Below are 27,185 nucleotides of genomic sequence, written 5' to 3' on the forward strand. Positions count from 1 at the left end.
GTATAATGAGGACAAGACAGTTACGTGACTTGCTCAAGACACAAATGTGGCTTTCTCAAAGAGCGCAAGCTGTGTGCTTTTCTTACTTGAAAACATTCTTCTCCAGGATAAGACTTTATTTGTATTAGAGATGTTAAAATCTTTCTCACTTTAAAGTCTGGCGATTATTTAAAACATGTCATTTTTTAAAAATATAATGTAAAATTTGTGGAAGAGGTGGTAGGCACTAAAGCTGTTAATTAAAAACTGAAGTGCAAAGTAAACAATAAAGGGCTGGCTTAATAATTAGTTTTCTTCTTGAAAATCCTGTAATCATCCTAAGACTGAAAAGTAAAAGGAAACCAATAATCTTTTCTAAACGGAAGTCAGATACCTTATATAGCTAAGACAACAAATTAAGTCTGATTACTAGGCAAAGGTTGTGCTAGAAAAGATTTTATAATAATCTAAAGTGGCAAAGCCTCAGGTTATTTATTACATGTTAAGTGCTTAGAACAGGGGTGCTTACCATGAGTTAAGGGTTCAGTAGGTTGCAGCTGAGTTTATTATTATTCTCCTCCTGGCTATTTTCCACATCCCCTTCATGCATCTCTTACTCCTCATGAAGTCAGTCATTAGCAATTTCAACCACATTCTTAGAAATAACTTCAGTTCTGTAGCTCAGACCTTTGGTCCTGAACAAGCATCTGTCTCTTGAGAATCTGAACATCCATAGGGCCCTTATGTGCCCGCTGATCTCAGGACTTGACTGCTGCCTCCCCGAAAACCTGACTCCCAGTCCTTACCCTCTGTGCTTTAACCCTTGGGGACGGGAATTGACTGCCTGATAATACGTCCAGGGGCAGAGGTGGTTCAGAGTGTGGGCTCTGTGCTGTCAGGGCCCAAACTCCGCTCTGCTGCATATGCACAGGGTGACCTCGGACAAGTTATTCATGCTCTGTCTCACTTTCTTCTTCTGTAAAATGGGATTTATAACAGTACCTGCTTCATTGGTCGTTTTGAGGATTAAGGAGTTGAAACACGTAAAGCACTTAAAATAATGCCTAAAACCAGCTTTAATTTTCTATAAAAGCTAGCTGTTGCTGCTGTTCTCACTGTTACTGTTGCTTCTGTCCAGTTCCCTAAGAGCACTGCGAAGTTTCTTCCCTGGACTTCCCTAAAGCCCTTGCTCTTCCTTTCCCGGATTCCCTCATAATAACTTGTTGGGTCTCTGCTCAGACAGCCTTCTTAAAACCATGAGTCCAGGACCACCTGCTTCTTCAACTTCCTCCCATGGCATACGCTGTGTGGTCAGTACTATCGCTGACCACTTCTGCATCGTTATCTTCTGCATCCTGTAAACTCTGGGGCTCACCACTCCCAGCGGTCAATACTTAGCGCACGGCAAGAGCTCAAATATTTGCTTAACGAACAAACGAAGTCATTCTCTTGCTCCACCAAACCTGTCCCTCCTGTCCTCTCCACTCATGACATCCCTACTGGTCCAAGCGCACAAGCCTGAAACCTCGGATCATCCCGAGTCCCTCCTCCTTCCGTGGCAGCCAGTCGCGCATCATCTGATAATCTCACCTATGTGCTTCACCCTCCTCGATGACATCCTCATCCACAGACTGAGACCTGAATTTGTCTCCCCAAAGCTCCCGTCCCCAATCCAGGCCCAGGCCGCACCTCCACAGTTCCTCCTCGGTGCTCTCCTGTGCCAAGCCTGCACGTGAGGACTGGCTATCCCGCCTGGACTCCACAACTCTGTGCCTTCGCTCAAGCACACAGTCTGGGCTGTTCCCTACCTTCCTCCATCTGGGCACATCCAGCGGTCTCTTTATGGCAAAACAAACTTGAGGCTCACTCTTCCCCGCAGAGAAGACTTCAGGTAGCTCTCACGGTTCTCACACCTGTGTCTCCGGCCCTTCATAATAACTCCTCAAGGCATGTGCCAGTTCTTTATTGTGTGAGTTAGCCCTGCCTAACACCCAGGACACAGGAACGGTGTCTCTTTCAGGAGATATTACTAAGTACCTACTATGTGTCAGGCTGTTCTTACTCATGTGTATATTCCAGCATGTAAAGCAGATTTTGCTATAATAAAGATGCGCAGTAAATGACTGTGCAATTGAACATACTCTTGTTTTATGAAAAGGAGAAACAAATGTATTTTTACTTTAATAACTACCTTAACTTTCCTTCTCAAAAAAGTGAATGGTAATTCACTCATTAAAAGTGAATGAATCTTCTAGATTTAGTGTATACTTCACATTTGGAAACAACCCTCCGAGGCCCCGTCAGGGGAGCTAGCTACGTACTGACCTGCTCCTCCAATGCCAGGCACACACCACCGTGAGGATAAGGGTGCTGAGCACCATGACGAGCACCGGCACCAGGACCGCAGCCAAGGCGACATCTGCAAACACATGAAAGGCAGACTCGGGAAGGGAAAGCGGGAAGGTTCCCCAGGTCATTCCTCAAAGCTTTTGTGTCTCAAAAGCTACCGTTCACAACATTTATGAAAAGAGGCCGGGCAAGTGTTGGTAATGGCAGAAGCCTTCACAGACACGTGGAAGTCTCTCACACTATTTGCTTCACCTTTGTACACGCTTAAAATTTTTCATTGTGACTTTTTAAATCACCAAGACAAACTGAAAGGCAAATAAAAAACTCAGAAAATATCTTTCTGAATATGTGGTAAAGGATTACTATCATTTATATATTACAGAACATCCAAGTCAAAAACAAACAATAGAAAAATCAGAGATGATTGAGCAATACAATGAAAAAACACAAGTGGCCATTCAACATGTTAGCATTACTAGTAATCACAGAAACAGAAGTTAAAACAAGAATGAGATGCCATTTCTGTTTATCGAATTGGCAAATATTTATAACAATAATTGCTAGGAAAAGTTATTAGGAAACAGTTATTTTTATGGGACTTTAAATTGATACTTTCTGTATCATTTTGGGGCAATACGTATAAAAATCAATTACTTAGCAATTCCATGTCTAGAATTTATTCTTAGAAAAAAAATTAAGACAACATTCAAAGATGCATTTTTAAGATGGTCTGTTTCTGTATCTGCAAAAGAACGAAAAACTGGAAATAATCCAAATGCTCAACAATGAAAGGGAATAAATACATCATGGTATCCTCATAGTAAAATATTATCCAGCAATTGGAAAGGATATTGCAACATGATGGGGAAAATATTTATAGACAGGAGAAAGCAACAACGTAGTGTTAAGTATAAAAAAAGCCAATGTGCATCAACAGGGCAGAAAGTGACAATGCTTGAGCCTGCAGGGACCAGGAGATCATTTAATCCCCTTATCTCCCTCCACAGATAAGGAAGCCTGGGCCCAGATACAGAAAATGGTCCACCTCAGGTCATTTGCGTCATCAGTTTCTTCCCTAATCTGGCAACCCTGTCCTGGCAACTGCTGATGCCTGCCGGAGGCTAAGCACCAGACACTGTGTTGGGCCTGACCCACAGCATCTATTGTACCCTTATAAATATAGCCAAAAGAGAAAAAGAGGCTGCTGATACAGGAGAAGGAGAGGATAACGCATAACCTGAGGCCTCTGAGGGCTGGGTGGATAGGAACACGGGCAGAGGTGGATCAGCCCTGGGCAGGACTAGGAACTCCGCTCTTCAACGCAGCAGAAAGAGGGTACAGGAGAGTTTGCAGGCTCCACAGATCTGGAGTGTTCTTCTAACTGCTTCTACTTTCTTCATAAAGTTGAAGAGGTAACTGAGAGTAACTAAAGAATCTCTGGGTCAAGGGTTTGAAAAATATGGAAAAGTGACTGTTGAGAACAGAAAGAGCTAACCAGGGAAACAAAATGACCATGGGCTGGTGCTGAGGGCCCCCTGGAGGGAGGATTCAGGAAGACACAGGGTCACAAATCTGACCATGATATGATTTTCTCCAGCATCACTCTCAGCCTGGATGTAAAAATAGAAAAGAAGTGCATAATACAGGCAGCATCACTCAGGCTAGAAAGCACTAAGAATTCAGAAAAATAAATGTGCTTTATCCCTAAAAATGTATAACTGGAGAGAGAACCATCAGGTTCAGGTGGATACAGGCCGATTTAATCAGAGGTTTAAAAAATCTGCTTAGGTTCACAAAATAATAATCTACACAGTACCATCCCACAGAAAAGGAGACAAGGAATCTTTAACTGGAAAGACCTCTACATTCTTTTATTCTTTTGAAGAATCCTAGCTCTGGAAGAAAATGCTTTAAGGATACTTTTAGTCTTGAGATTTTAAGATTCTATAATCAGATTTTAAGACGAGCAATACTTTAAATGGCTGTTCTTCCATCCAGGCACGTGGCCTGGAATTCTGCCCAAACAGATTTCTTCTGCAGACTGGTAAGAAGCTTTGTGGGACACTGAGATCTCATCTCTAAGAAGTCTTGCTTCTGCTTTTCCAGCAGCATGAGAAAGAAAATGGTCTGTTTAGAAAATACCTTAGAAGAATTGAAAGAAAGTGACATGTGGAAAGCTGAGAGAAAGTTATCTGCATCGGGCAAATTTTCAGAGAATGAATAAAGTTCTGTGTGGCACAAGTTAGTTGGGAATGAATTACTTCCTCGTCTCTGCATGGTCCTGAAAATGCTTTATCTGCCAACACAGAAATTAATTCCTCTGACACTGATGGTTTTTTCTGAGTCTAACTGAAATTTTGTTTTTCAACAACTAGTAAAATCAAAGTACTATGTTTCATACGTGTTAATACCTTATTTATCATTCATAAAACCTGAAAGTAAATCCTACTACATTTATATTTATAACCGGAAAAAACTGACGGTAAACATTTTTAAAACAGAGACCAAAGTTTTTTAATTAACATGTTAACTCACAGTACTTTTTAAAAAGTGTTAGTTTTCACCAAAACTTATTTTTCACCCCCCCTTCCCTTTTTGCCACCAAATTTTCTCTCCAACAAATTAATATATAACGAGAAGAAGAAAAAAACGTTTGTTTCCTGCAATGGTTTTAGTTATTTTTATAAATAGAGACTACTTGTGTTTGGCTGTGGTGGGGAAAAAAAATCACAAGAGAAGACCCAGAATATAGCAGCCATCTCTAAATATTTAAAGAACAATTCTACATGGCACTGGAGAAATCAGAGCGATGCAATCAGTCTCTTCTCTAAGTTAAGGAGTAAACATTTTTGGCTCTTCTTAAAAAACACAGTTAAGAGGAAAAGGAGTTGAGGGTTTAAAAACCGGACGTGTTTCTGAAAATTGAAGTTACAAACAAAATAAAACGCGACCATGTAACGGGTGCTAATGTCGGGGCCTGGTACCTTTGGTTACATTCGGAGTCACGGTGGTGTTTCGGATATCAGGAGTGGCAGTTGTTTGCTCCGTCTGTGCAGGAAACTCATTGCTACTACGAGGCTGTAGTGGCTGAGTAAATTTGGGGGCTCGACCTTGAAAAAAGTTTCAAATACTCTTTATTCTTTTGTCTACAACAGCTTGATTAAAACAAAGTTCTTTTACAATGCTTTTAATATGTTTTTGGAAAATTATACCACAATCCAGGGACCACCGCATTCTCACACATGAAGCAGGCATACCTTTGGCTATTTTTGGAGGGGTTGTGGTGTTTCTGAGGTCATTGCCGTTTCGAGGAGGTGGAGTTTGAGTAAGTTTTGGAGGACGACCTTGAAAAACGGTTTAGAAAAGTTGAGACATTTTGCTTATAAGAGTCATAGTTAAAAACAGTCATTTAAATGTCTTCAACGTTCCCTAGAGTAGTTATTTCTGCTCAGCGATTTTAAATCTCGGAGAGCAATATGTCAGAAGGATAAATATACTATGCATTAAATGTACAAACTTACTAGGATTTCTCACTTTTTAAGATAATTATGTTCTCTTAAAATAATTTCCTTAGTGAGGCGAAAACGGAGGAGGTGAATAATGTTTAAAGCTACAGAATTATCATCACAGTCTGACACACTACTCATTCAAGTCACTTAAGAAACATTTGAGGGCCCACTGCATGGGGGCATTCTGGTAGGTTTTGGAGATACAATAGGAAACAAAGTATTAAAATATTATGTAATAGCGAGGGAAGTTATTTCTGCTTCTAATTTATTCAGAGGAAAAGGCACTTGGACTAAGCTTACTGTTATAATCATCAGTGTTTGTGATACAGTATATTATGCTACATGAGTCCTGATTAAAAATTAAGATTGAGACTATGCCTGAAAAAAATCACATTATATTATCTCATTGATGATATTCTCTCTTCCTCCACCTGTAACCTTTGAAACCATTCTGATAACTAAGTTTTTAATAGAATAATTATTTCTTTGTAAAATTTCTTTAAGAAGATATTATAATTAAAAGCTAAACACTCACATTGTCGTTTCTTATTTTCTCTGAGAACAGCAAAGCCATTTTAAATGAATCCAGTAAAAATAACATATCTTAAAACATACTATCACTTTACCTTTAGGAATAAACTGACATCCAAGAAGTTCCATTTTCATGGCAATTTTCTGCTGCCATTGGGTAGGATTCACTCTAATAAAACGTGCAATAATTGGTGGCAAAAAGTTATTACGCACATCCTGGTGATAATCTTTGTTTCCTTGAAATATCTTTAAAAAACAACAAAAAAAATGGTACTTTACATCAGCAGAGGTCAGGGCTAAATTGTTCCACTGAAACATGTTTTTATTTTTATTTTTTTTGCTCTGGGCCTTAAATGAGATCTGTAAGGTATGACAGTAAGAATTAATTTCTCACAAGATAAATGAATCATAATTTGGACAAACTATTAAGAAACTGCACATTCTTCATCAAAAACTTATAAAAACATTGAATATGAAAATGATTTTAAGATGATTCAAACATAACAAAAATGTTAACTTGGCAATTTGGGAAGAGGGCTTTAATTTCAATGAGTCAGTTCAATTCCATTAATAAATCAGTAGTTCTAGTGTAATTACCAACTATTTAAATATATTAATTTTCTTTTCAAAGTAACGCATAAGTGAACATACAATATCTTAGAGGAAATGCTTTACTGTGTACTTTTCATAATTTTTCTTTCAGAAGAGAGAAAGTGAACGCACACTAAGGAATACATAAGTTATATACCTCCACCTACTGGATAAACTACATAAAGACACTTCCCACATTAACCATTTTCATCTTGTGTTGCTATCTGAACCAGAAAAGTGATTCTGAAACACTGCTCCCTGCCGAATATAATGATCTTAGGTAAACAGCAACAAATGTATTATAGGTATCATATGAATAGTCTTTAGATAAAAATACTATTTCAACGGACTATCCCATTCCCTCAACCATTTCAAGGAAATAATGCTAGTGTGGAACACTGCAAGAGCTCTTATTTACAAAGCATTTTCATTTAATTAACTCAAATGTTCTTCATGACAGCCCGATGTAACAGGCAGAACTCAGAAAGCTGAAGCTCACAGAATGTAAATGGACTGCATAACCAGTCAATGATACGAGCAGTGACTTGAGTCTCTGTCTTCTGACTTAATTACAGGGCTCCACTAAGCAAAAAATCCTTGCTCCTTCAGGCTAAATCACCTGGCTAGTTTCTAAAGACTATTACTAAATCGGTATCTGCCTAAAACCAAAGTACTTTCTATCTTATCAGTTCATGTTGCAGCAGATAAATAAATGTTTAGCTCTTCCATCAAGTCATGTCTGGATATTATGGCTGTTTTATTTTGGCTGGTTCACATAGCATTAGACTGTAAACTTCTAAGACGTGTTAATAGCCTTCATTTTCTACAAGGGCTGAAGTTGTAACAGTCTCCACCACAGACAGTTTCTTTACATGCAACTGAAGATTTAAGGGGAAACTCTCGACAGATCCTAGAAGTCTCTCTCTCTCTGCAGTTCTCTTCTTTATTTCCTCAGAAATAAAATAAAAGCAATTATTTGTTGTCTACTGTATTAGTGGAACAGGAACAATAGTTTAGACATAAAAACTAACCCTGAGATCTTACTCCACACTGGAGTTTCATTTTTACAGAAAACCTTAAAGGATAAAGATTTTATATAAACTAAGTAAAAAAGACTTGCTCTGATCTTTGACCATTTATTATAAGACCCTGTGTGTAAAGAGGTCTGTAAGGTGTCATGAGGATAAAAATGGAAATGGAAGTCAAAGTTCCTACTCTCAAGGAACTTAAATTTTACTGGATATTACCACACACAAATATGGCAGCTATTCAAAAGCAACATGTTATCAAGTTGTATATACATTCCCATCTTTTTTTTTTTTTTTTTTTTTTTTTTTTGCTGGTTAAACATTTATTTTGAAAATTCATTTGGTGATTAGATGATAAACAGAAAATGAGCCAGTATCTTCTACTTTTTATCATTTCTTTAAGCTCTGAAAAACCACAATAAGACACAATGTCATACATACGGACAGAGTAATACAAACCAATGCTTAAAGAAGAGCTGGGGATGTTATTATTCTCTGAGTAGGTGTGATTCACCAGGACTTGGTCAAGGGCTTCAAGTTAGTCCTATGAGCACCTCCTATGTGCAGAGATTCACTTCAGAGCCATGAATCTGAGCTTCTAACACCAGATTTCCGGAAGAGCCACCCACACAGTGGCCAATCAGGATTTCTATGCCAGTGGTCTGTGTGTCTCCTGGTTTATTTCAGGAGCCAGGAGCACTCCTAGCCTGAGGCTTGGTTCTTCCCCTCTGAGAAGTCATTTGCTCTGATGCAGATGCCATGCCAAGGGACAGTGACTCGTTCAACCCTCACCACTGGGTTGGCAGCATTTCAGAGCTGAAGCTTTCATCAGGGGGCTCTGGGCTTTGAAAGGAAGGACAACATTCTATTGTTCTTTAGGTACATTCCCATCTACTGAAAAGAAAACCAAAAGCTGTCTCAGTCTGTATGTGCTCATCATGCATGTGTGCATGCTTATTTAGAAAGGGTGTGAAAACAGACTATACCAATTACTCTGGAGTTGGAGGTAGATGAGGGAGCAGATGGGCTAATGTAAGTGAGCCAAGAGATTGGTATTTTATATAATTCAATGTAAAGACTTCTACTTCTATCCAGGACACTAATAGAGACTAAATTTATTCTTTGACCTGAACATCTGAAAAAATTAGACACAATATATAAAACAATGGTTTTTAAACGTGGGACAAAAGGCAATACAGGGCAATATTCCCTGAGAGAAGAGAAACACACGAGGTGAACCCTTCTATTGCCCCAATACTGTCTGGAGAGAGCCTTCGTGTCTCGGTGAATTGAGAACACAAAGCTCAGAGATGGAGAGGCCAAGCCAGCTAGAATTCGCAAGACAGGGTATAGGAGAGAAAAGAACTGCAGAGAAAGAGAGACTTCTAGGATCTGTAGGGAGTTTCTCCTTAACTCTTCAGTTCCATGTAAGGAAACTATCTATGGATGGGAAAAGAACCACTGAAAAGGAGTCCTTTTCAGGGTTGGGAACAGCACATGTTACCAACAGACAGTGTGAAGAAAACTCATTTATACATGGGACTTTGGGTTGAGTACTTGGAACACTATTGTCTCTGTAGTAGAAAAAAAATCTGAACTAAAAGCTGCTCAGGTCCTGCCTAACAAAGCTAAAATGTAAACCTTAAAAAGACCAAACAATTCCCAAGTAACCTAACTGCATACCAGAATAAAGCTAAAAATATTTGAGTAATAAAAAACACTAGCACCAAACAATGTAAAAGTTCACAATGTCTGGCAACCAATCAAAAATTACCAGGCACGTAAATATTTTACATAATACCCATCAACACAAAAAGACCCACACGGGAGCACCTAGGTGGCACAGTTAAGGGTCCAACTTTTGATTTTGTTCTTACAGTTTGTGGGATCAAGTCCACGTCAGACTCTGCGCTGACAGCATGAAGCCTGCTTGGGGTTCTCCCTCCCTCTCCCTTGCATCCTCCCTGCTTGCTTCTGCTCTCCCCTCTCTCTCAAAATAAATAAACTTAAAAAAGAAAAAGACCCACATGTGACACATTAGTAGACAGAATTAGCAGATAAGGGCATTAAAAGAGTTATTATATACTCCATATGTTTTAGAGGTGGAAAAAAGCATGAGAATGTTCAGGAGAGACTTGAAAGAAATTTTTAAAATCCCAAAACTGAAAATTTTGAGGTAAAAATACAACACAGAAGATAAAAATACACTGGACAGGATTAATAGATTAGATGTTATAGAACAGATTAGTGAACTTGAAGGTAAAACAATAGAATTTTCCTAACTAGAACAAGGAGATTAAAAAAAAAAATGTGTAGAGCACCAGTGAATTGTGAGACATCTGCAAGAGTCATAATATTCATGTAGTTAGAATTAGAGAAGCAACATATTTGAGAAAAAATGGCCCACAATTTTCCAAATTTGATGCAAATTATAACCAACAGATCCAAGAAGCTCGAAAAAGCCCAAGCAGAAGAAACACGAAGACAACTACACAAAGGGACATCATAATCAAACTGCTTAAAACAGATGATAAAAAGAAAATCTTAAAAGCAGCTAAGGAATAAAAGCCACATTACCTATTGAGGAACAAAGGAATTCTCACTGGAAACAACGCATACCAGAAAACAATGGAGGGAAAAACTACATCAACCTAGGTTTCTATATTTAATGAAATTATCTTTCAAAAATGAAGCAAAAAAGAAAGTCTTTTTCAGAAATGTAATTCAATAGTGCTAGATGTTTTTATAATAGGAGCATGGATAATTCTTATAATTTCAAAAAATTAACTATATTCCACAAGTATAACAAATATTCTACAAATAAGTACAGATGTGCTCAGAGTAAAAAGTAGCCAAGTTTGGGGTTAAGCAGAAGAAGATAAGTATAAAGACAATACTGTTATATACTCAATGGGTAGAGCCTCACCAAAGATGAAGGTCATGTGATATCAAACAGAAAAGAGGGAAGACGACCTTGAATAACAATGAAAGAGTTTAGATCCATATGACACATTATAGGAAGCCCCTGGAGTTTTCTGACTAGAGAGATAAGAAAAGTGGTAACTGAAGATATATTAGCAAATCATACATATGATAGAGAACTGACAGCATCATATAGTTGAAATTAAACTCAGGGAAGTTTCACTAAAAAAAATTGTGCTTACAATTTCAATTCTAGGTGATAAGAAATCTACCCTCCTTGAGCACAAGGATTCGCCCAGTTATAAGATCTTTGTGGTGGATCACGAGCCAGAGGTACTTCTGCCTACTCCCCATCCCTTATCATCTGCCCTGGACCATTTCTGCATTATCACAGTCTACTAACTAAAACAACAATTTCATAATTACCACAGAAATTAAGAAAATTCTTCAGGTAGGAAAAAAAAATAGAAGTTCCCTAAGACAAAATTTGGGGAGGTAATCTTGAAATGAACTTTCAAATCTATATCCTACACTATAATGTACTTTTGCCTTTAAGCTTTTGTCTTTTGTCCCCCCTGGCCTACAGAAAAGAAATCTGGGAACAAAATTAGGCTCTCCATCATTCTTTGGATTAATAAGAAAATCTTAAGAAATTACAAGTTCATTTTTAGGATTTCTTTTTTTTTTTTTTTTTTTTTGTAAGTTACCACTACTTACTCAAAGTCATTCATGTAGGCTCTACGCCCAAATTCACTCATTCAGGTAGATTCTACGCCCAATGTGGGGTTTGAATTCATGATCCTGAGATCAAGAGTCACATGCTCTACCACTGAGCCAGCCAGGCAGTCCTCCTTTTTAGAACTTCTTCATAAAGTATCTAAACAATTGAGTTAAAAATGTAGTGAAAAACATCAGGAAAGTACTTACCCTTAAAATAATTAAAAAGGACCTGGAACCACTAAGAATTTCCTAACCACAGTTAGAAGAGTAAAGAAAGCTAAAAACTAACACAAGGTAAAATAACCAGAAGAAAGCAAAGGCCAAATGATAACCAACGTTAACATCACACAGGAGAGCTTCCTTGATTTTTGGTAAAGGCCCATTTTTAAAATAAAACCTTGATAATCATTTTACCTTATCCTGCTCCACGCCAGGCTCTCTGTACACCGTCCATCTCTGTCCATCATCGCTGTATAGAATTCTGTAGGCTGACACATAGTAATTGTGTTCCACCATGGTGGAGCCAGTGGTTACGATGCCTAAGGAACGCAAAGTGGCTTTCATTAGTGTGCACGGTCTGATCCTTGAAGTTTGTTCAGCATTGAAGCCCAAATACCTAAAGTGCACTGTCCACACATTTTTGCCAGTAGCACATTACCGTCTCTAAGGGCCAGGTTTCATTACAATAGTAAATAAATCTTTGGCTCTGTTCCCTTGTAGAGACACATAATTATGGGTGTACATAAGGAAAGGACTATTCTGTTTTGACAGCTTGTGTTCACATCACTGTAAAATATATCTTACCTACCAAGTAACAACGACCCCCTGGGAAGGAACAGATTAAAACGATTCTTTTTTTCAGAACCAAATTGACATAAATCTTTAACAAAAATTACTTAACCCAATTCTAATCGATTATTCTAACCATCTGATGAACTGCTCCAAATAAATTTGTATTCAGCACATGAAGAGTATTATTTATAGCACTTAAAATGAACTCCTTGAACATAAATTTCTTTTAACGACTATAAGAGATGTCAAGATCACTTAACTGAAACAGTACCTTAAAAGAATCTTATTACAATGAAAAAGCAAAGTTAATAAAAATCAAATACCAACCCCTCTCCTCTGCCATGTTTCATAAAACCACCTACAGTAATATTTAACACCATACAATTACATTTGCAGTGACCTAATTTTCTATGAAAATCTTCGATGTTATCAGGTTTCTGAATAAAATCAGAACCAGGAATCATTCTAGAAAAGTATGTCTCCCAACCTGTTATCTTCTTTTCTTTATTCAGATCTATTTGTAACCACTGATACTCATCAGCGGCAAAAGCAGCCCAAGGAGGTCCGGGTTGCTTCAGCCTGGCTTTCTCGGGTTTCCAGCTGTTCTCCCGCCCTGTGTGGTCAGTCCACTCCAGCACAGACGATGCGGTTATCTGCGCATCAGCAATCACCCCGGATTCCATCCCCAGTGTGCCATAACAGCCTGAAATGACAGAGACAGTAATGTGGTTTCCAGAAATAAATTCAAAATCTGTATAAATGTGCTCATTGGAAACTTTCTATTGTACATGTAATTAATATATACTATGCTAATAACACACTGTAATACAGAAATTTCAAAAGTAGGCGATGTTCTTGGTTCTATGTCTTTGTGTCTTGTCAGGAAATGGACAGACATATTTATTCACAAGCAATAGCCATCAGTTTAGCAGCAACGCATTATCCTCTTCCTGGGACACTGTCTTCAGACCAGTGGATGACTCACTCCCTACTGCCATCAGGTGTTTGCTCAGGTGTCACTTTCTCCACGAGGCCTTCCCTGACTCCACTTAAAACTCCAGACCAGTCCCTCCTGCACTGCCTATCCTCTTTTCTTGACTTACTTTTCTACATTTTCTATAATAGTATAAAGAGTTATTTATAATTTATTTATAATTTATTATTTATTTATAATTTATTTATCCACTGTTTCCTGTCAATCTCTCAATACTAGTATTTAAGCACCAGGAAAGGAGGATTTTGTCTATTCTGCTCACTTTTGTTTCATTAGCACCAGAACAGTGCCTGAAAAATCAAAGATGCTCATAAATATATTCTGTTGAATTAATTACTTGTTCAGACATAGTGAAAAAAATCACCTTTCCTAAGGAACTTCCCAATAATATAAAACCTTCAGTTATTCCATCCATTGTATTAGTGTGACATATGAAAAAGTGCAAAAAAACAGCAATTGGCATACTGCATGACGGTGTTTAAAAAATATTAACAATTACACAATTATAGTAAGTTACAAAGTCCATGAAAGGCTTACCACTTGTCTTAAATGTAAAAAGACTTGTAGATAAGTGTCCCCTGAAAGAGAGAAAGGTTTTTCTTGGTGACACTCATATATTGACTTCCCCATATTTGTCTTAGTAAAACTTTTTCTTTTGTTTTTATTTTACTATATAAAGAACTAAGGATAGTCTATGGCCATTAAACAACTGATACTGGTCTCAGCCCCCCCCCCCCCACCAAAAAAAAGTCTGATTTCAAAACAACTTCTGAAATCAGAATAACAACTTCTGAACTCAGCATAAACAACTTTCTCTACAAGTATCTAGTGCCTGTATCACACATGAAATGTGCAAGTATGCCCATGTAACCTTTAATATGTACTTATTTTATTTATCTTTCATGGAAATGAACGGATTCCTCAAACTTTTATGTGTCATTTGCTTTTGTTGCAAGTACATTGTAACTCTCAGAGAATGAGGCTCAAGTTTCCTGGGGTAAACAGAAAAAAAGCTGGCTACAAATAAGAGAGCTTGCACTTGTTACAGGAATAAGCACAGCTCAGAACAAGTTTAAGCTGCAACCCAGCACCGCATCTGGATTTCAAAATAACAGGCAAGTTAAGTGCAGTGGGAAGAATGGAGGGGGAGGGGAACCAGTTTACCAAGTTCCTAGTGACTTGTTTACCAAGGACTCTAAAGAACCTGGGGGGATAAAATCATCAGTGTATGCTCCTGACTTCAGCACAACATTCAAACCATTATTCCAAATGGATGTGACCCACCCTTATTTTTTTCTTAAGGTATGAAAGGAAGAGAACTGATGAAAAGAATTCTTTCTAAAGGTAGAAGAGGGGAAAGGAATGAAAGAGTCTGCGTAAAATCATCTAGAAGAAACCAAGAGATGGAAAGGTAGCTAAGTCTATACCAGGGATGGGCAAATGATATTTCATACAGGGCCTATTTTGTATGGCCAGGGAGCCAAAAATGGTCTCTGCATGGTTAAAAAGCTTTAAATGAACCGAAAAAGAGTAAGTGACCAGGGACATGTGGCACATAAAGCCCAATATATGTGCGAGCTGGTCCTTTGCAGAAGTCTGCTGGCTCCTGTATTATACTGTCATGGACACAGATTATGCTCTCATCTTCTGAATGAAAACTGCCCTAGGACCTCTGAAGAGAAACTGGCCTGCTTTCAATTAGGCTTAGTATTACCCACAGGACTAAGCCCATCTAAGACGCAAGATTTACAAAAACAGATCCCAAGTATTACATTTCTATTTAATGTTTCAACTTTTCTTGCTTGTGATGCCTATTCGGTTTCATAAAACTGATCACTGTAGTGACCATAAAAATATATTCTTAAAATATTCTCTTTGGATTAGAGGAGGATTCGTAACACTACTACTTCTGATTTATGTCAAAATTTAATTTATACTCAAAAGTATTTCGGTTATCTCAATCCATCCTAGGTCACACAGGCTGTAAGAAACAGAGCACTTATGCCTCCTGATCTTTAAAATGAAATAAAAATTTGGCCACAGACTTTTAGACCCTTACTCTCGACACTGTTTAAGCACTCAGGAAAGAACAAATCATCCTCCTAAATGACTACCTTTCTGATTGAGAACATGCCAAGGTAGTGAGACCTGGCCTATATTCGTCAGGATATTCAGACAATCAGCACACAAAGATGGGAGTACTCACCCCACCGTTGTGATTCCATGAACACCATTAACAGTGATGTTGCTCAGGTCTAACTAGTCACTATCCCACCCCTGCCCAACCCGCTTATCGTCAATAACACATATACTTACACCACAGATGTGACGTTGTTAGCCAAAGAACTCTCATAATACGGGATACCTTTACTAATTACAACACTGATTTGGCCACCCAAAATGTTTGACACTACTCCTGCGTGCACACCAGCCATGCACAATGGTGAGGACTTGAAGAAAGGAGAAATAAAAGATTAGTATTTAATTTTCTTTGGGTAATTTATAAACAAGACACTCCTTTCCTCAAGAAAGGAGTTGACCTGGGCAGTATTCTCAGTAAATATAGGATTAGTGATGTGATAACAAAGAACAGACTTGTAGCACAAGAATGAAACATTACATAATACAAAATAATAATAATAATAATAATAATAATAATAATAATAATAATCCCTTGAAAATAAATTAAGATTAAAGATATACAATCGGTACACATCAACCTACTCTGGAGTTTAAAAAAAATAAAGTTAAATCACAACGTTAACATAAGTCTATGTTACTGCGACTTACATCTCTGTATCCATGAGGGATTGTTCCAGAGATCTCAGCAAAAGGAAGCAAACAACCAGCTGGGCAGTACTTACTGTGAAATGAAAACAAGTTCAAGGGTATATACAGTGTACTTTCTGGGGGAAAAGAAGAAAACCACATATTCATTTTTCAGCTCATTTAAAAAGTATAATCTCACTGCCCTAAGAGAAGCACCACTTCTAAAAAGCCCTTTTTTTTAGTTCATAATGAATGGTAGACATTTTTACTATATGATCTATTCATATTTAATATGAATTTAATAGCTACAAGCTATTCTATTTTGTGAATGAACCACAATTTATTTTACCAACCTTCTACGGATCAAATTTAAGTTGACTTAAAAATGTTTGGCATTTATTCATTTATTTACTCATTCACCCACCCATCTACCCACTCAACACATTTATCCGAATGTCTATTTTGTTGTCTGTTAAGTGCTGGGCTGTGCCAGGTACTGGGTTTACAAACATCAGCCAAATAAATATGCCCCCGTTTTCACTATGTCTATGCTCCAGAAGTCGGGGGAAGGACGTTAAACTGATACCTAAATGAGTAATTAATTAGATTATGATTTTGCTACGAAGAAAAGGTGCTCCCTGAAATAAGTAGGAGAAAGCAAAGTTAATAGAAGTAAAAAGTAATACAAACATGCAGTAAATTTACTATGTGCCGAGCAGCCTTCTGAGTACCTCAGGTAACCCACACAAGAACCCTAATGGTAGATATCATTATTTTCCTCATTTTACAGATGAAGAAACTGAGAAACAGTGTGCCCAGGTCCTGCAACTGGGAACTGCCAGATGGGCTCCCGAGTCTAAGTTTTTACACCAGGCTCTGCACTGCCTCAGTCAGGAAACAGGGCTCTGAGGAAGTGAAGCCTCATCAAAGGGAGGGCAATGCACCCTCATGGACAGGAACAGCAGGCCATGAAGCAAGGGGGCCTGTGTGTGTGTCATCAATGGAGGACGACCATTGCAGGTAGAGTACAGTGAGCACTGTAAAACTAAAAGGGTAACATTAGTTTGAGAGAAGCTGGAGAGGTAGGCAGGGGCCAGATCATGCAGAAGCCTTGGGAGCTATGGTGAAGAGTCTGGAATATATTTCTAAGTAAAAATGGGAAGTCAATTAAGGATTTTGACAGCTTACACACACAATCTGATTCATATTTCCAAAAAGGATTATTCTGGCTCCTGAGAAGAAAGAGACTGTAAGGAACTACGAGTGGAAGCTGAGACATCGTTAGGCTGGTAGTGCCATAGGCCAGGCAAGAGAGAACGGCAGTTTGCATTTGGGTGGTGATGACGGAGCTGAGAGGAGAGGCTACACGACCCTCAGGCAGGGCTGGGTGCCACACACTGATGACAGAGCCATCTCTGCTGATCGGGATCCTCCCTGAGTGCTGAATAGAGTACCCATCCCTCACAGAACTATTCTGGAAGACAAAATAAAGGTTGTTCTTTGGGGAGTTCTTTGGGGAGTGGCAGCAAGCTGCGGGGAGGTTAGTGACATTGCTCTTACAAGATGGGAATAAATTTGCCAGGCAGAGAGTAAAGCGATTCTAGGCAAAAGTTCAGACAGCTCAGAGCAGTGTAAAGAATCCAGAGCCGTTTCAATATAAGTACGTAAGATGACATTGGAAAATTGGCCCAAGAGCTACTTGTGAAGGATCCCGAAACCAGGCTAAGGAATTTGGATGACATCTGCCCTAAGAAGGAACTCATGATGATTTTAAAGTAGGGGAATGATCAGACATGTATTTTAGGATGTAATTTGGCAGCAACGTGAGTGGTGGAATAGAAGCCAGCAAAGGTTAGTCCCAGCAGAGACAAGAGACAAGGAAAGCAGCGAAACAGTAGTAGAAATGCTGCCTGGGCAAGAACACTGAAGAATTCAGTCCCAGCCGAAATCATTCTCTTCTCCTTTTTGAGAAAAGATAAGTAACGCCTCTAGCTTCATTGGCAGTTTTGCCAGGCTTTGAAAAGCAACTAGTTCTACTTTTAAAGTATATTAAATTATACTTTTATTGTAGAGAAGATCCAAATGCTACAATTAAAGCAAAATTTAAACATGGCTACTCAAGGGCTTTAAATAAGCTCTAATTTGCTGACATCTTAGAGCAATGATTATGTGTCATGTGTGTGACACATACATTAATGTACATTATCTTTAGTGTATAAAGAATAATGATGAAGTAGATGAAGAATAACAGTGAAGGGAAAAAAGGTTACAAATATAGTCATACCTGAACTCAGGTTCCAAAAAACTGGATGCAGTGTCTAAACAAGTAATTAGATCTAGAAAAACAAAAAGCAAAAAACAGATTCAATAATACATACTTTTACTCTTACTGAACACCAACTGTTTCCAAATCCCAAATCATATTGTTCTAAATTTTAAATCTCAACAGCTGTCAAGGTAGTACTAATAACTTTCTACAAATTTTTGTTGATCATGATTTCCTTGATTTTAAAGTATCTTGATTTCTAGGGCTCTGTTTCTCCAATACTGTTTCCTACCACATCACCTCATTGAGTCCTGTATCATATATATAGAAGTTACACAGATGAGTGTAATTTACAGACATAAAATGACTTCTACAAAATATAGCTCCTGAAAAAATAAAAACTTTTTCATTATCGTATAGCTTAAAAAACAATCCTTTGCTAGTTACACACAAGGAAAACAGTGACAAAAGAGAGGTGAATTAATTTTGTTGCTCTAACTAACTAAAATCTAGTCCATGGCCAGGGCCAGCAGCACCAGCATCTTCCGGGAACTTAACAGCAATTCAAATTCTTGAATACCTTCCAGACTTACAGAATCTCTGGACGTGGATACTCAAGAATCTGCTTTAACAAATCCTCCAGGGAATTCTTAAGCACACTAAAGCTGAAGAAGCCCTAACCTAAATAAGACAGAACTTCAAAAATTTAACATTTCTATCTAGAAACCAAATCCGAGCAAGAGGTAACTTGTTTCGTTAAGACTTAGCTCACAGACTGGGTAAAACATGGCTTTAGGTTCAAAGATGTCAATGGCTTCCTTCTGCTCTTAGCACAGAGGGCAGAGCTGTCAACATGGCCCACAGGTCTTGAGGTGCCTGGTCCCGCCTAAGTCTTGTTTTGTACCTGTGCACAGGTTTCTTGCCATATCCGCCCTCTTTGGTTCCTTGGGCACATATTGCTCTCTTGACCGAGAATGATTTTCTACTGTCCTTTAGCCTTGCTGGCTTAACTGCTGCATCCTCACAGAAGCTGTTCCTCACTTTCACAAGTCAAACACCTTTAGCACATGGTAGGCACCTAAGGCTTTTTGTTTGTTTGAATGAATAGGTGACTATTACATGTTGTCAAAGTACCATGTGTTATGTAAGAACAATCTGTTGACGTAATCACAGAGCTATAAGCAACATCATTTTACTATGCCTAGTCTACGGACAGAAAAGGCTTTTAGTCCTCATCTTTGTATCTATTGTCAGCAATCACAGCATATGGCCTAACAGGAAGCTTTCAATCAACATTAATTAATAAAGGGATGAATAAAAGTCTGTGACTGTTGGCATGTTTCGCTAAGTCCATTCATGGATAGCCTGTATAGAGGAAAATCTAGGCCTTAAGGCAATCACAAAAGTAAGTGATTTACATATAAATTCTTGGCCAAACAACTGAGCTGAGGGTGACAATACACTGATGAGAGAACACCGCACATGCAACCTAGCATGCTGACAGATACAAATGTTTGTTAAATTAATGGGCACCACAGCAAGCATAGCATCACTGATTATTCTAGCTTACAATTCTGAAGAAATTATCACCCAAACGAAATCTGAAAGACCTAGAGCTAGTAACTGTTATGCCAATAGAAAAGCGATTATTTTGAGAGTGATTACATGGATTCATATCTACACACCATAGACACTTGAATGATAATTAAATCTGTGTTTTAGGAGTTTAAGAGAATACATGCCTGGATAGGGGTTCACTAAGACCTGGCTGAATGACTGGGAAAAGCAGACACACTGAATTGCCTATACTCTAATTATTCCTAATTACTCCACACTGCATCAACGAGAACTGATTTTCTGCTTTCCTGCTCTACCAAAAGAGTTTCTAGCTTCTAAGATTAGAGGTTCAACTTCTAAAATTAACAGCCTGGGATGCAAAGGTATCTGTGTGGTCCAACATGGCATTCAAGCCACAGGAAGACTGCCAGCTGGCCTCATTACCTTCAGGCCACATGCCAGAATGCTGGTCAACTATGGATACACTTGATCAGAACAGGGTTTTATTATAAGTCCATGCAGAACTGAAATTCCAGATTATGCCATGCATATGTACGCAACTCACTTGACCTTGCTTTCAAATTCCATGGAGGCTCAAAAGAGGTCCCTAGGAGGAAAACAGGAATTCAAAATGGACAGCTATGAGGAGAGCCAAGAAGACTAAAGACAGAGAAAGGAAATCATGATTACAAATATTGAGCTTTACAACTCCACAAAGGCAAAGAAAGAAAACATGGAGCAGGTAATTAAGAACCTTTAAAACGTGTCTTTCCTGAAAGCTTTTCCCAAGTAAACAATCTTCCAGAAAACCACTATTACTACAAACCTTCTAGCTAATAAGAACACAGCTGAGGCAAGATAAATAGAACTCAAAAGAAACCATCTGCCCAAGAGACTTCTGATAGCAATGTATAAGAAATTATATAAATGGAACAGAGGAATCCAGAAATAAGTTCTAAATTTAAAGTCAGCTGATTTTGACAAGGATGCCAAAACAACTCCGTAGGAAGGAAGAAAGGTCTTTTTAACAAATGGTGCTGTGAAAAGAGGATATCCACATGCATGATAATGAAACTGGACCCCTATCTCAGATCCCATACAAAAATTAAAGGGGATCTAAATTTACGAGCTAGCACTATAAAACTCTTAGAAGAAACTAGAGGTATAAATCTTGATCTTGGATTAAGCAATGTTTTCTTAGATATGATACCAAAAGCATTATAGTCACACAAAAATACGTTAATTGAATTCTATCAAAATTAAAAACTTCTGTACTTCAAAGAATGCTATCATGAAAGAGAAAGATAATCCACACAATGGGGGAAAATATATAAAAATCATATAATCTGATAAGGACCTAGTATCCAGAATACATAATTATTTCAACTTGATTTTAAAAAAGACAATCAACCCAATTTAAAAATGAGCAAAGGATCTGAACAGACATTACTCCGAAAAAGACATACGAATGGCCAATAAGCACATGAAGATATTCAACATCATTAACCATCAGGAAAATGCAATTCAAAGTCACAATGAGATACTGCTTTATATCCACTGGGATGTCTAGAATCAGAAGGACAAATAGGACTTGGAGAAATTGGAACCCTCATGCACTTCCTGAGGGATTTTTAAATGGTGTAGCTGCTTTAGAAAAGAGTTTAGCAGTTTCTTAAAAAGAGATCCCATATGACCCAGCAATTCCACTATTAGTATATACACAAGAAAACTGAAAATATGTCCATACAAACACTTCACAAATGGTCATCAACTAATGAATGGAGAAACAAAATGGGATATATCTACACAATGAAATATTATTCAGCCATCAAAGGGAATAAAGTACTCATATATGCTACAACATGAACTCAAATACGCTAAGATGCAAGTCAAAAAAGACCATACTGACTCCATTTATATGAAATGTCCAAAATAGGTAAATCTATAGAGAAAAAATCAGATTCGTGGTTACTGAGGACTGGAGAGGGAGAGGGTTAAGGGGTAGTGAATGGGAGATCACCACTACTGACTATGGGGTTTCTTTTGGGGTGATAAAAATATTCTAAAATGGACTATAGTGGTGGCTACACAACTCTGAATATACTGAAAATCAGTCAAGTGTAGTGAGTAGGTGAATCATATGGCATAATAAAATGATAATAAAAAAATTTTAAAGTGAAGAAAAAGATGCTATTATAGAAGCAGTAACTAACAGTTTTCCTTTATATAGAGCACATCTGCATTGAGGGATGAAATAAAGCCTAGTAAAACAGTCAGGACTGGCAGTTCACTTATTTATTCATTTGTTCACTCAACAAATACTTAGGTAAGTATGTATGATGACCAGGTGTTGTTCTAGGTACTAGAAATAAAGCAAAGAACACTCAGACATAAATCTCTGCATATAGGGAGTGTATGTACCTTGTGTGGGGTGATAAGAGAAAATAGACACGAGTATGAAATGGACATACTATTATTAGGTGATAAGTGCATTAGAAAAATAAAGAAAGGAAGGCAGTTACAAAAAGTTAAGGGGTTCCGATTTTAAATAGCATGGTCAGGAAAGACCTTACTGAGAAGGTGGCAGGAGGTGAGGGAGTGAGGCATGAGGTACGTGGGTAATGGAGAATAGGCAGAGGAATCACAAAGGCCCTGAGGAGGGGGCATGCTCAGCATGGTGGCTGCCAGAGTGAACATTGGGAAGAAAAGTAAGCGATGAAGTCAGACGAGGAAAGAGAAGCCAAATCCTATAGGGTCTTGGAGGTAAGGACGTTGAACAAAGAGAGAGGAGACTTTCATTCTCATGCTCACCACTGGGCTGAGAGTAGGTTGAAGGGGAGATGGGGAAGAAACAAAGGTCAGCAAAAAAATCTCCTGCCATAATTGAGGTAACTTGAATTGGAGTGGCAGGAGTGGAGGTGTTGAGATGTAGTCCGATGCTGATATTTGTTCATATATATTCTGAGAAGTGGCCAATGGATATAAAGTTTGAGAGAGTCAAAGACAAGTCTAAGGTTTCTGGCCTGAGCAAAGTGAAAGCTGAACTTACTATATGTAAAGTGTTTAGGCAGTGATTTTAATAATGATAAAGTACTCATCGCAAAATCAACTGTCATGCTAGATCCACTTTCAAAGTGCAAGACAGTATATAATTTGCTCCGTTCTTAACTAGGAGCTTCTGCATGGGATTAAAAAAAATCCAATATTAAATACATACAAGAGAGTATTTATAACATACATATTATTAACAAAACACTAAACAGAAGTTATAGGTTCTGGGCCATAGAGAGTGGCAGCAGTGGTGTGCAGAATACCCTCAGCGGTTCTGCGGAAGCTGACTGGCATTCTATTCTCTTTTCCTTATGCAGCCCAAGGGAGACCTGGCATCTGCAGTGTAGACGCTACACTAGTCTGAGCAGTACAGTCCAACCCAGAGTGAGTGTCATCATGATTCCTAGAAACAGAATTCCCCTAATATCTGCCACCTTCCTTAACCCTGGAAGGCTCTCTAGAAGACAAAGGCCTCAGGTAGGGTTTTGAAGGCAGAATCATGTAATTGTGAGGAAGAACAGGAGAAAACGCAAGAACAAAGGCAAGCCAACAGTCAACAACAGGATGACAGATTTCAGTTTTCTTAATGAAAACACCAACATCAGACTTTCTAAGATAGCTCCCAACTTAGCAATACTACTGTCAGCCATAACTGATAACCTATGCACAAGTTTGTTTTTAATTTAAGTACAATTAAACATTTTTCCAGTACATAAAAACTGCACAGGCTGGGGTACCTTATAATTGCCCCATGAAATATTTATTTAAACATGAATCTAATGTTAACCCCATACATAACACCATAGAAATATGAAATATTTTAGAAATTCAAAAATCAATTAAAAAATAGCATACTGGTTACTATCTTAGGAATATTTTCCATTCACGGCACTGGCCATTTCTGTGAATGCAAAATTATGAAACAGATTTAGATTTTCCCCCAATACTCGGTTTTGTGTTACTGAATGAATTGAAAACACTCTCAGCAGTGTTAGCACTGTGACTAACAACAGAACACCAACTATATTAACTGCAGTGTATAATTTTTGTCCAGTGAAGGAAAGGTAGCTTGAGTACCTATATTCATTCTAACTCAAGAAAGCATAATGTATCATAACTAAGTTACTCTATTTGACAGAAAGAAGAAAATATATGAAGACAATGACGTATATTCCTCTCCTTTATTTGCTCTAATGTTCTTTAACAAATTTCCCAGAGCCTGAAGGAACGCGAAGTCATGCTTTCTAATTCACACTTTGTCAGCAATCTTGCACTGTAGGTGTGTAGGTACTTTGTTCAAGTGCTACAGGATGCAGGACAAGACTCTTCTTGTTGCTAAGTTCTCCCGCCAATATTACCATGTTACCTTGGGCCTAAGTCTTTGTTTCTGTGATAGGAACCTGGCATTAATCTGTACCATCTGCAATTTAGTGAAGGAAAACTTACATATATAATAGAACAGAATTTACTGTGATTCAGAATCAAATAACATTTACTCAGTGGCAGATGTTAAATGAGGTATTTTACATCTTCTTTTATGTACTAAGAGTAGAGATGAAATCTTATGTTTCTCTTAGAAATATTACACTGCCATCTATGGAAGCTGAGTCTACAGTAGGAGCTTAGGTGAAAATAGTCAATGCTTCCTTAGGGACGAAGCAGGCATGACTGAGTTAAGTAATTAACAACTTAGGCTATAAGGTGTACCTACATGTCGTGAATCAAACCCTCTTCATACCTAAATTCCTATACATGTATATTAAAAAACAAATACAAGAGGGGCGCCTGGGTGGCGCAGTCGGTTAAGCGTCCGACTTCAGCCAGGTCACGATCTCGCGGTCCGGGAGTTCGAGCCCCGCGTCGGGCTCTGGGCTGATGGCTCAGAGCCTGGAGCCTGTTTCCGATTCTGTGTCTCCCTCTCTCTCTGCCCCTCCCCCGTTCATGCTCTGTCTCTCTCTGTCCCAAAAATAAATAAACGTTGAAAAAAAAAAATAAAATAAAAAAATAAAAAACAAATACAAGAATATTAAAAATATATAAATATAAAATATATGGCATTAAGATATAAAATATTACATTATTAACATACACAAGATATTAAGATTAAAAGATTATAAAACATTAAAATTCTGTGAACTACACGGTATCTAGGGCACTAATAAATACCATCAGTAAGAGCAGCAGTGAAAAATTATGTCATTGGGTAATGGAAGACACCACACAAACACGTACTTACTCCCTTCAAAGCATTGCTAACTCACTAAAAAAATGAAACACATACAAAACACTAAAATCATTAAGGCTCTTCAGGTTATCTGTCAACTTGGAATAAATTCTATCCCATAAATGGAATCACCTCTTTGGGTTAACAATCTAGATTGTTTTTAAATGCTCTTTCTCTGCAAAATTGTTAAATTTACTGGTCAGCACCTTTCTTCTACAAATTGACACCAAAATACAGATATTTTTCTGCATGCATATACATTGCGTAATGTACACAAACACAACACATATACATTTGTGTGTAAATAAGGATACATCTAAAATATGCATATAAACTGAGACTTCGTTAATAAATCTTACTTAAGAGTTTAAAAGTTTTAAAATGTTTGCCAGATATGACAATAACAAAAATTAGGGACATATCAGAAACACCAAAAACAGAAAACTAGCTTAGTACTCAAAATACAAAAGTTTGTATAAAAATTACTGTACAATTAAGGTAGCAAACAATCTTAAGCAACCCATGGTCTATTTTTAAAACCAAAAGCATCCCATGAAAAAAAAAACAAAAACATACAAAGCAAAACAAGAAAGCACAAAACAACCCGTTACAGAAATCTGCACTCTGTTACAAAGTAGTCCTCTATTCTGCCCCATTTCATTTACAAGTTGATATAACCTAATGTAAGATAGAAAAAATGGAAAATATTTGCAAAGAAAAAAAAAGCTGGTTAAAGAAGGTAGCAATCAGAAAACTTTTAAACTATTGGTGTTAATTCTAGGAATAATCTAACATATAGCAACAATGATCCTGTCAAATGGGAATATTTCCTAGGCCCAGCTGTTGGTAACTTGTAAGCAGACTGCTATCAGATGGTAAGGGGTCAGCAAGCAATAAACAAGTGTTTATGAATTCCAACTAGAAAGTACATTAATACCTACACTGGTTCGTTTTATTTCGCATGAAATTTTAAGCTATTTACTGTTTTTCCCAACAAAAAAAGTACAAACTTTAATATGACCACCACAAAATTCTGGACTGGTGAAATCTAAAACAAACAGGTTTAACATTAGTTTTTAAGTGATGCATTCACATTCTACAGAAGGAGAATCCATCAATTCCCCGCTGCGCGTGCACTCACAGACACACACGCCTGCTCCTCTCACTGATGACACATAACAAACACAGGCTGCCTTAAAGGACCTGAAGTCTTCCATGCAAATGCAGATGTATTTTCTGAGCTCACTGTCCTACAAGTAAAATAACTTAAAAAAAAATTATGGCCCAGAGTCATCCCAGAAATGTTGTTTGTCCTAGAAGCTGGCTAATGTCGAACAGATTCAAAAACCAGGAATTTAAAATGTCGGTATCACTTATTACGATAGTGGATAAAAAGATCTGACTTACTGACTCTGGACCTCTGAGCAGCTGGTTTTGCGTCTCTCAGTAGGACCAGCTGTAACTCAGGAGTTCCCTCTATGGAACTTCTCACCAGCGGTTGCTAGCATGTCTAAGATGGCTCTAGGGCCTACATACTTCTTCAACTGCAGAAAGTCTAGTTGGAATTCGATGGAATTACACCAACTCAGGGTAGAAACACCAGTCCTCTAATAATTACTGCACGTGTTAATATTTTTGTCTTTCCTTGCTACCCAGTGGGGACACACAAAAACTTTTCACTGGTGTTTACAATCTTTCAAAAATGAGGTTTACAGGTAAGAAAGAGAAGAGATAACCGGCAATAGAAAAGATTGGAAACTACTGATCAAAAACCATTAAAAATAACAGAGTAATGAAACCTTAACTGGACACAAAAGTGAGGAGGACAAAGGTACAGTGTCCTAGATACGACCCCAGCATTGCAGCAGTTCAAAGGTTCATACGAGAGGGCTTCTTTATGTCC

The 27,185-nt window shown here is 37.9% G+C and overlaps 2 protein-coding genes across 15 annotated transcripts in view; one reads left to right on the plus strand and one right to left on the minus strand.

Moving 5' to 3' along the window:
- The window catches only part of ST3GAL6 (ST3 beta-galactoside alpha-2,3-sialyltransferase 6), an 85,917-nt gene extending 72,651 nt beyond the window's left edge, over positions 1–13,266 (plus strand). For 9 of the 11 annotated variants that reach the window (XM_045501753.1, XM_045501759.1, XM_045501754.1 and 6 more), the window contains one exon: positions 12,934–13,266. The gene's annotated coding sequence lies outside the window, so the exon portion shown is untranslated. Of the gene's footprint in view, positions 1–4,326; positions 4,574–11,165; positions 11,243–12,933 lie in introns of those variants that run through there. The other 2 variants (XM_045501762.1, XM_045501763.1) reach the window with 2 other exon arrangements.
- Positions 1–27,185, minus strand: part of DCBLD2 (discoidin, CUB and LCCL domain containing 2) — an 88,168-nt gene that overhangs the window by 9,005 nt on the left and 51,978 nt on the right. For all 4 annotated transcript variants that reach the window (XM_045501747.1, XM_045501748.1, XM_045501751.1 and 1 more), the window contains 10 exons: positions 18,469–18,520; positions 16,206–16,278; positions 15,732–15,865; positions 13,953–13,993; positions 12,909–13,124; positions 12,044–12,168; positions 6,464–6,614; positions 5,586–5,672; positions 5,313–5,438; positions 2,305–2,398 (listed from right to left, as the gene is read on the minus strand). In XM_045501747.1, coding sequence (XP_045357703.1) covers positions 2,305–2,398; positions 5,313–5,438; positions 5,586–5,672; positions 6,464–6,614; positions 12,044–12,168; positions 12,909–13,124; positions 13,953–13,993; positions 15,732–15,865; positions 16,206–16,278; positions 18,469–18,520 — 1,099 coding nt within the window. The remainder of the gene's footprint in view (positions 1–2,304; positions 2,399–5,312; positions 5,439–5,585; positions 5,673–6,463; positions 6,615–12,043; positions 12,169–12,908; positions 13,125–13,952; positions 13,994–15,731; positions 15,866–16,205; positions 16,279–18,468; positions 18,521–27,185) is intronic.

Source organism: Leopardus geoffroyi, chromosome C2 (genome assembly GCF_018350155.1).
Source record: "Leopardus geoffroyi isolate Oge1 chromosome C2, O.geoffroyi_Oge1_pat1.0, whole genome shotgun sequence".
NCBI classification, from domain to species: domain Eukaryota; kingdom Metazoa; phylum Chordata; class Mammalia; order Carnivora; family Felidae; genus Leopardus; species Leopardus geoffroyi.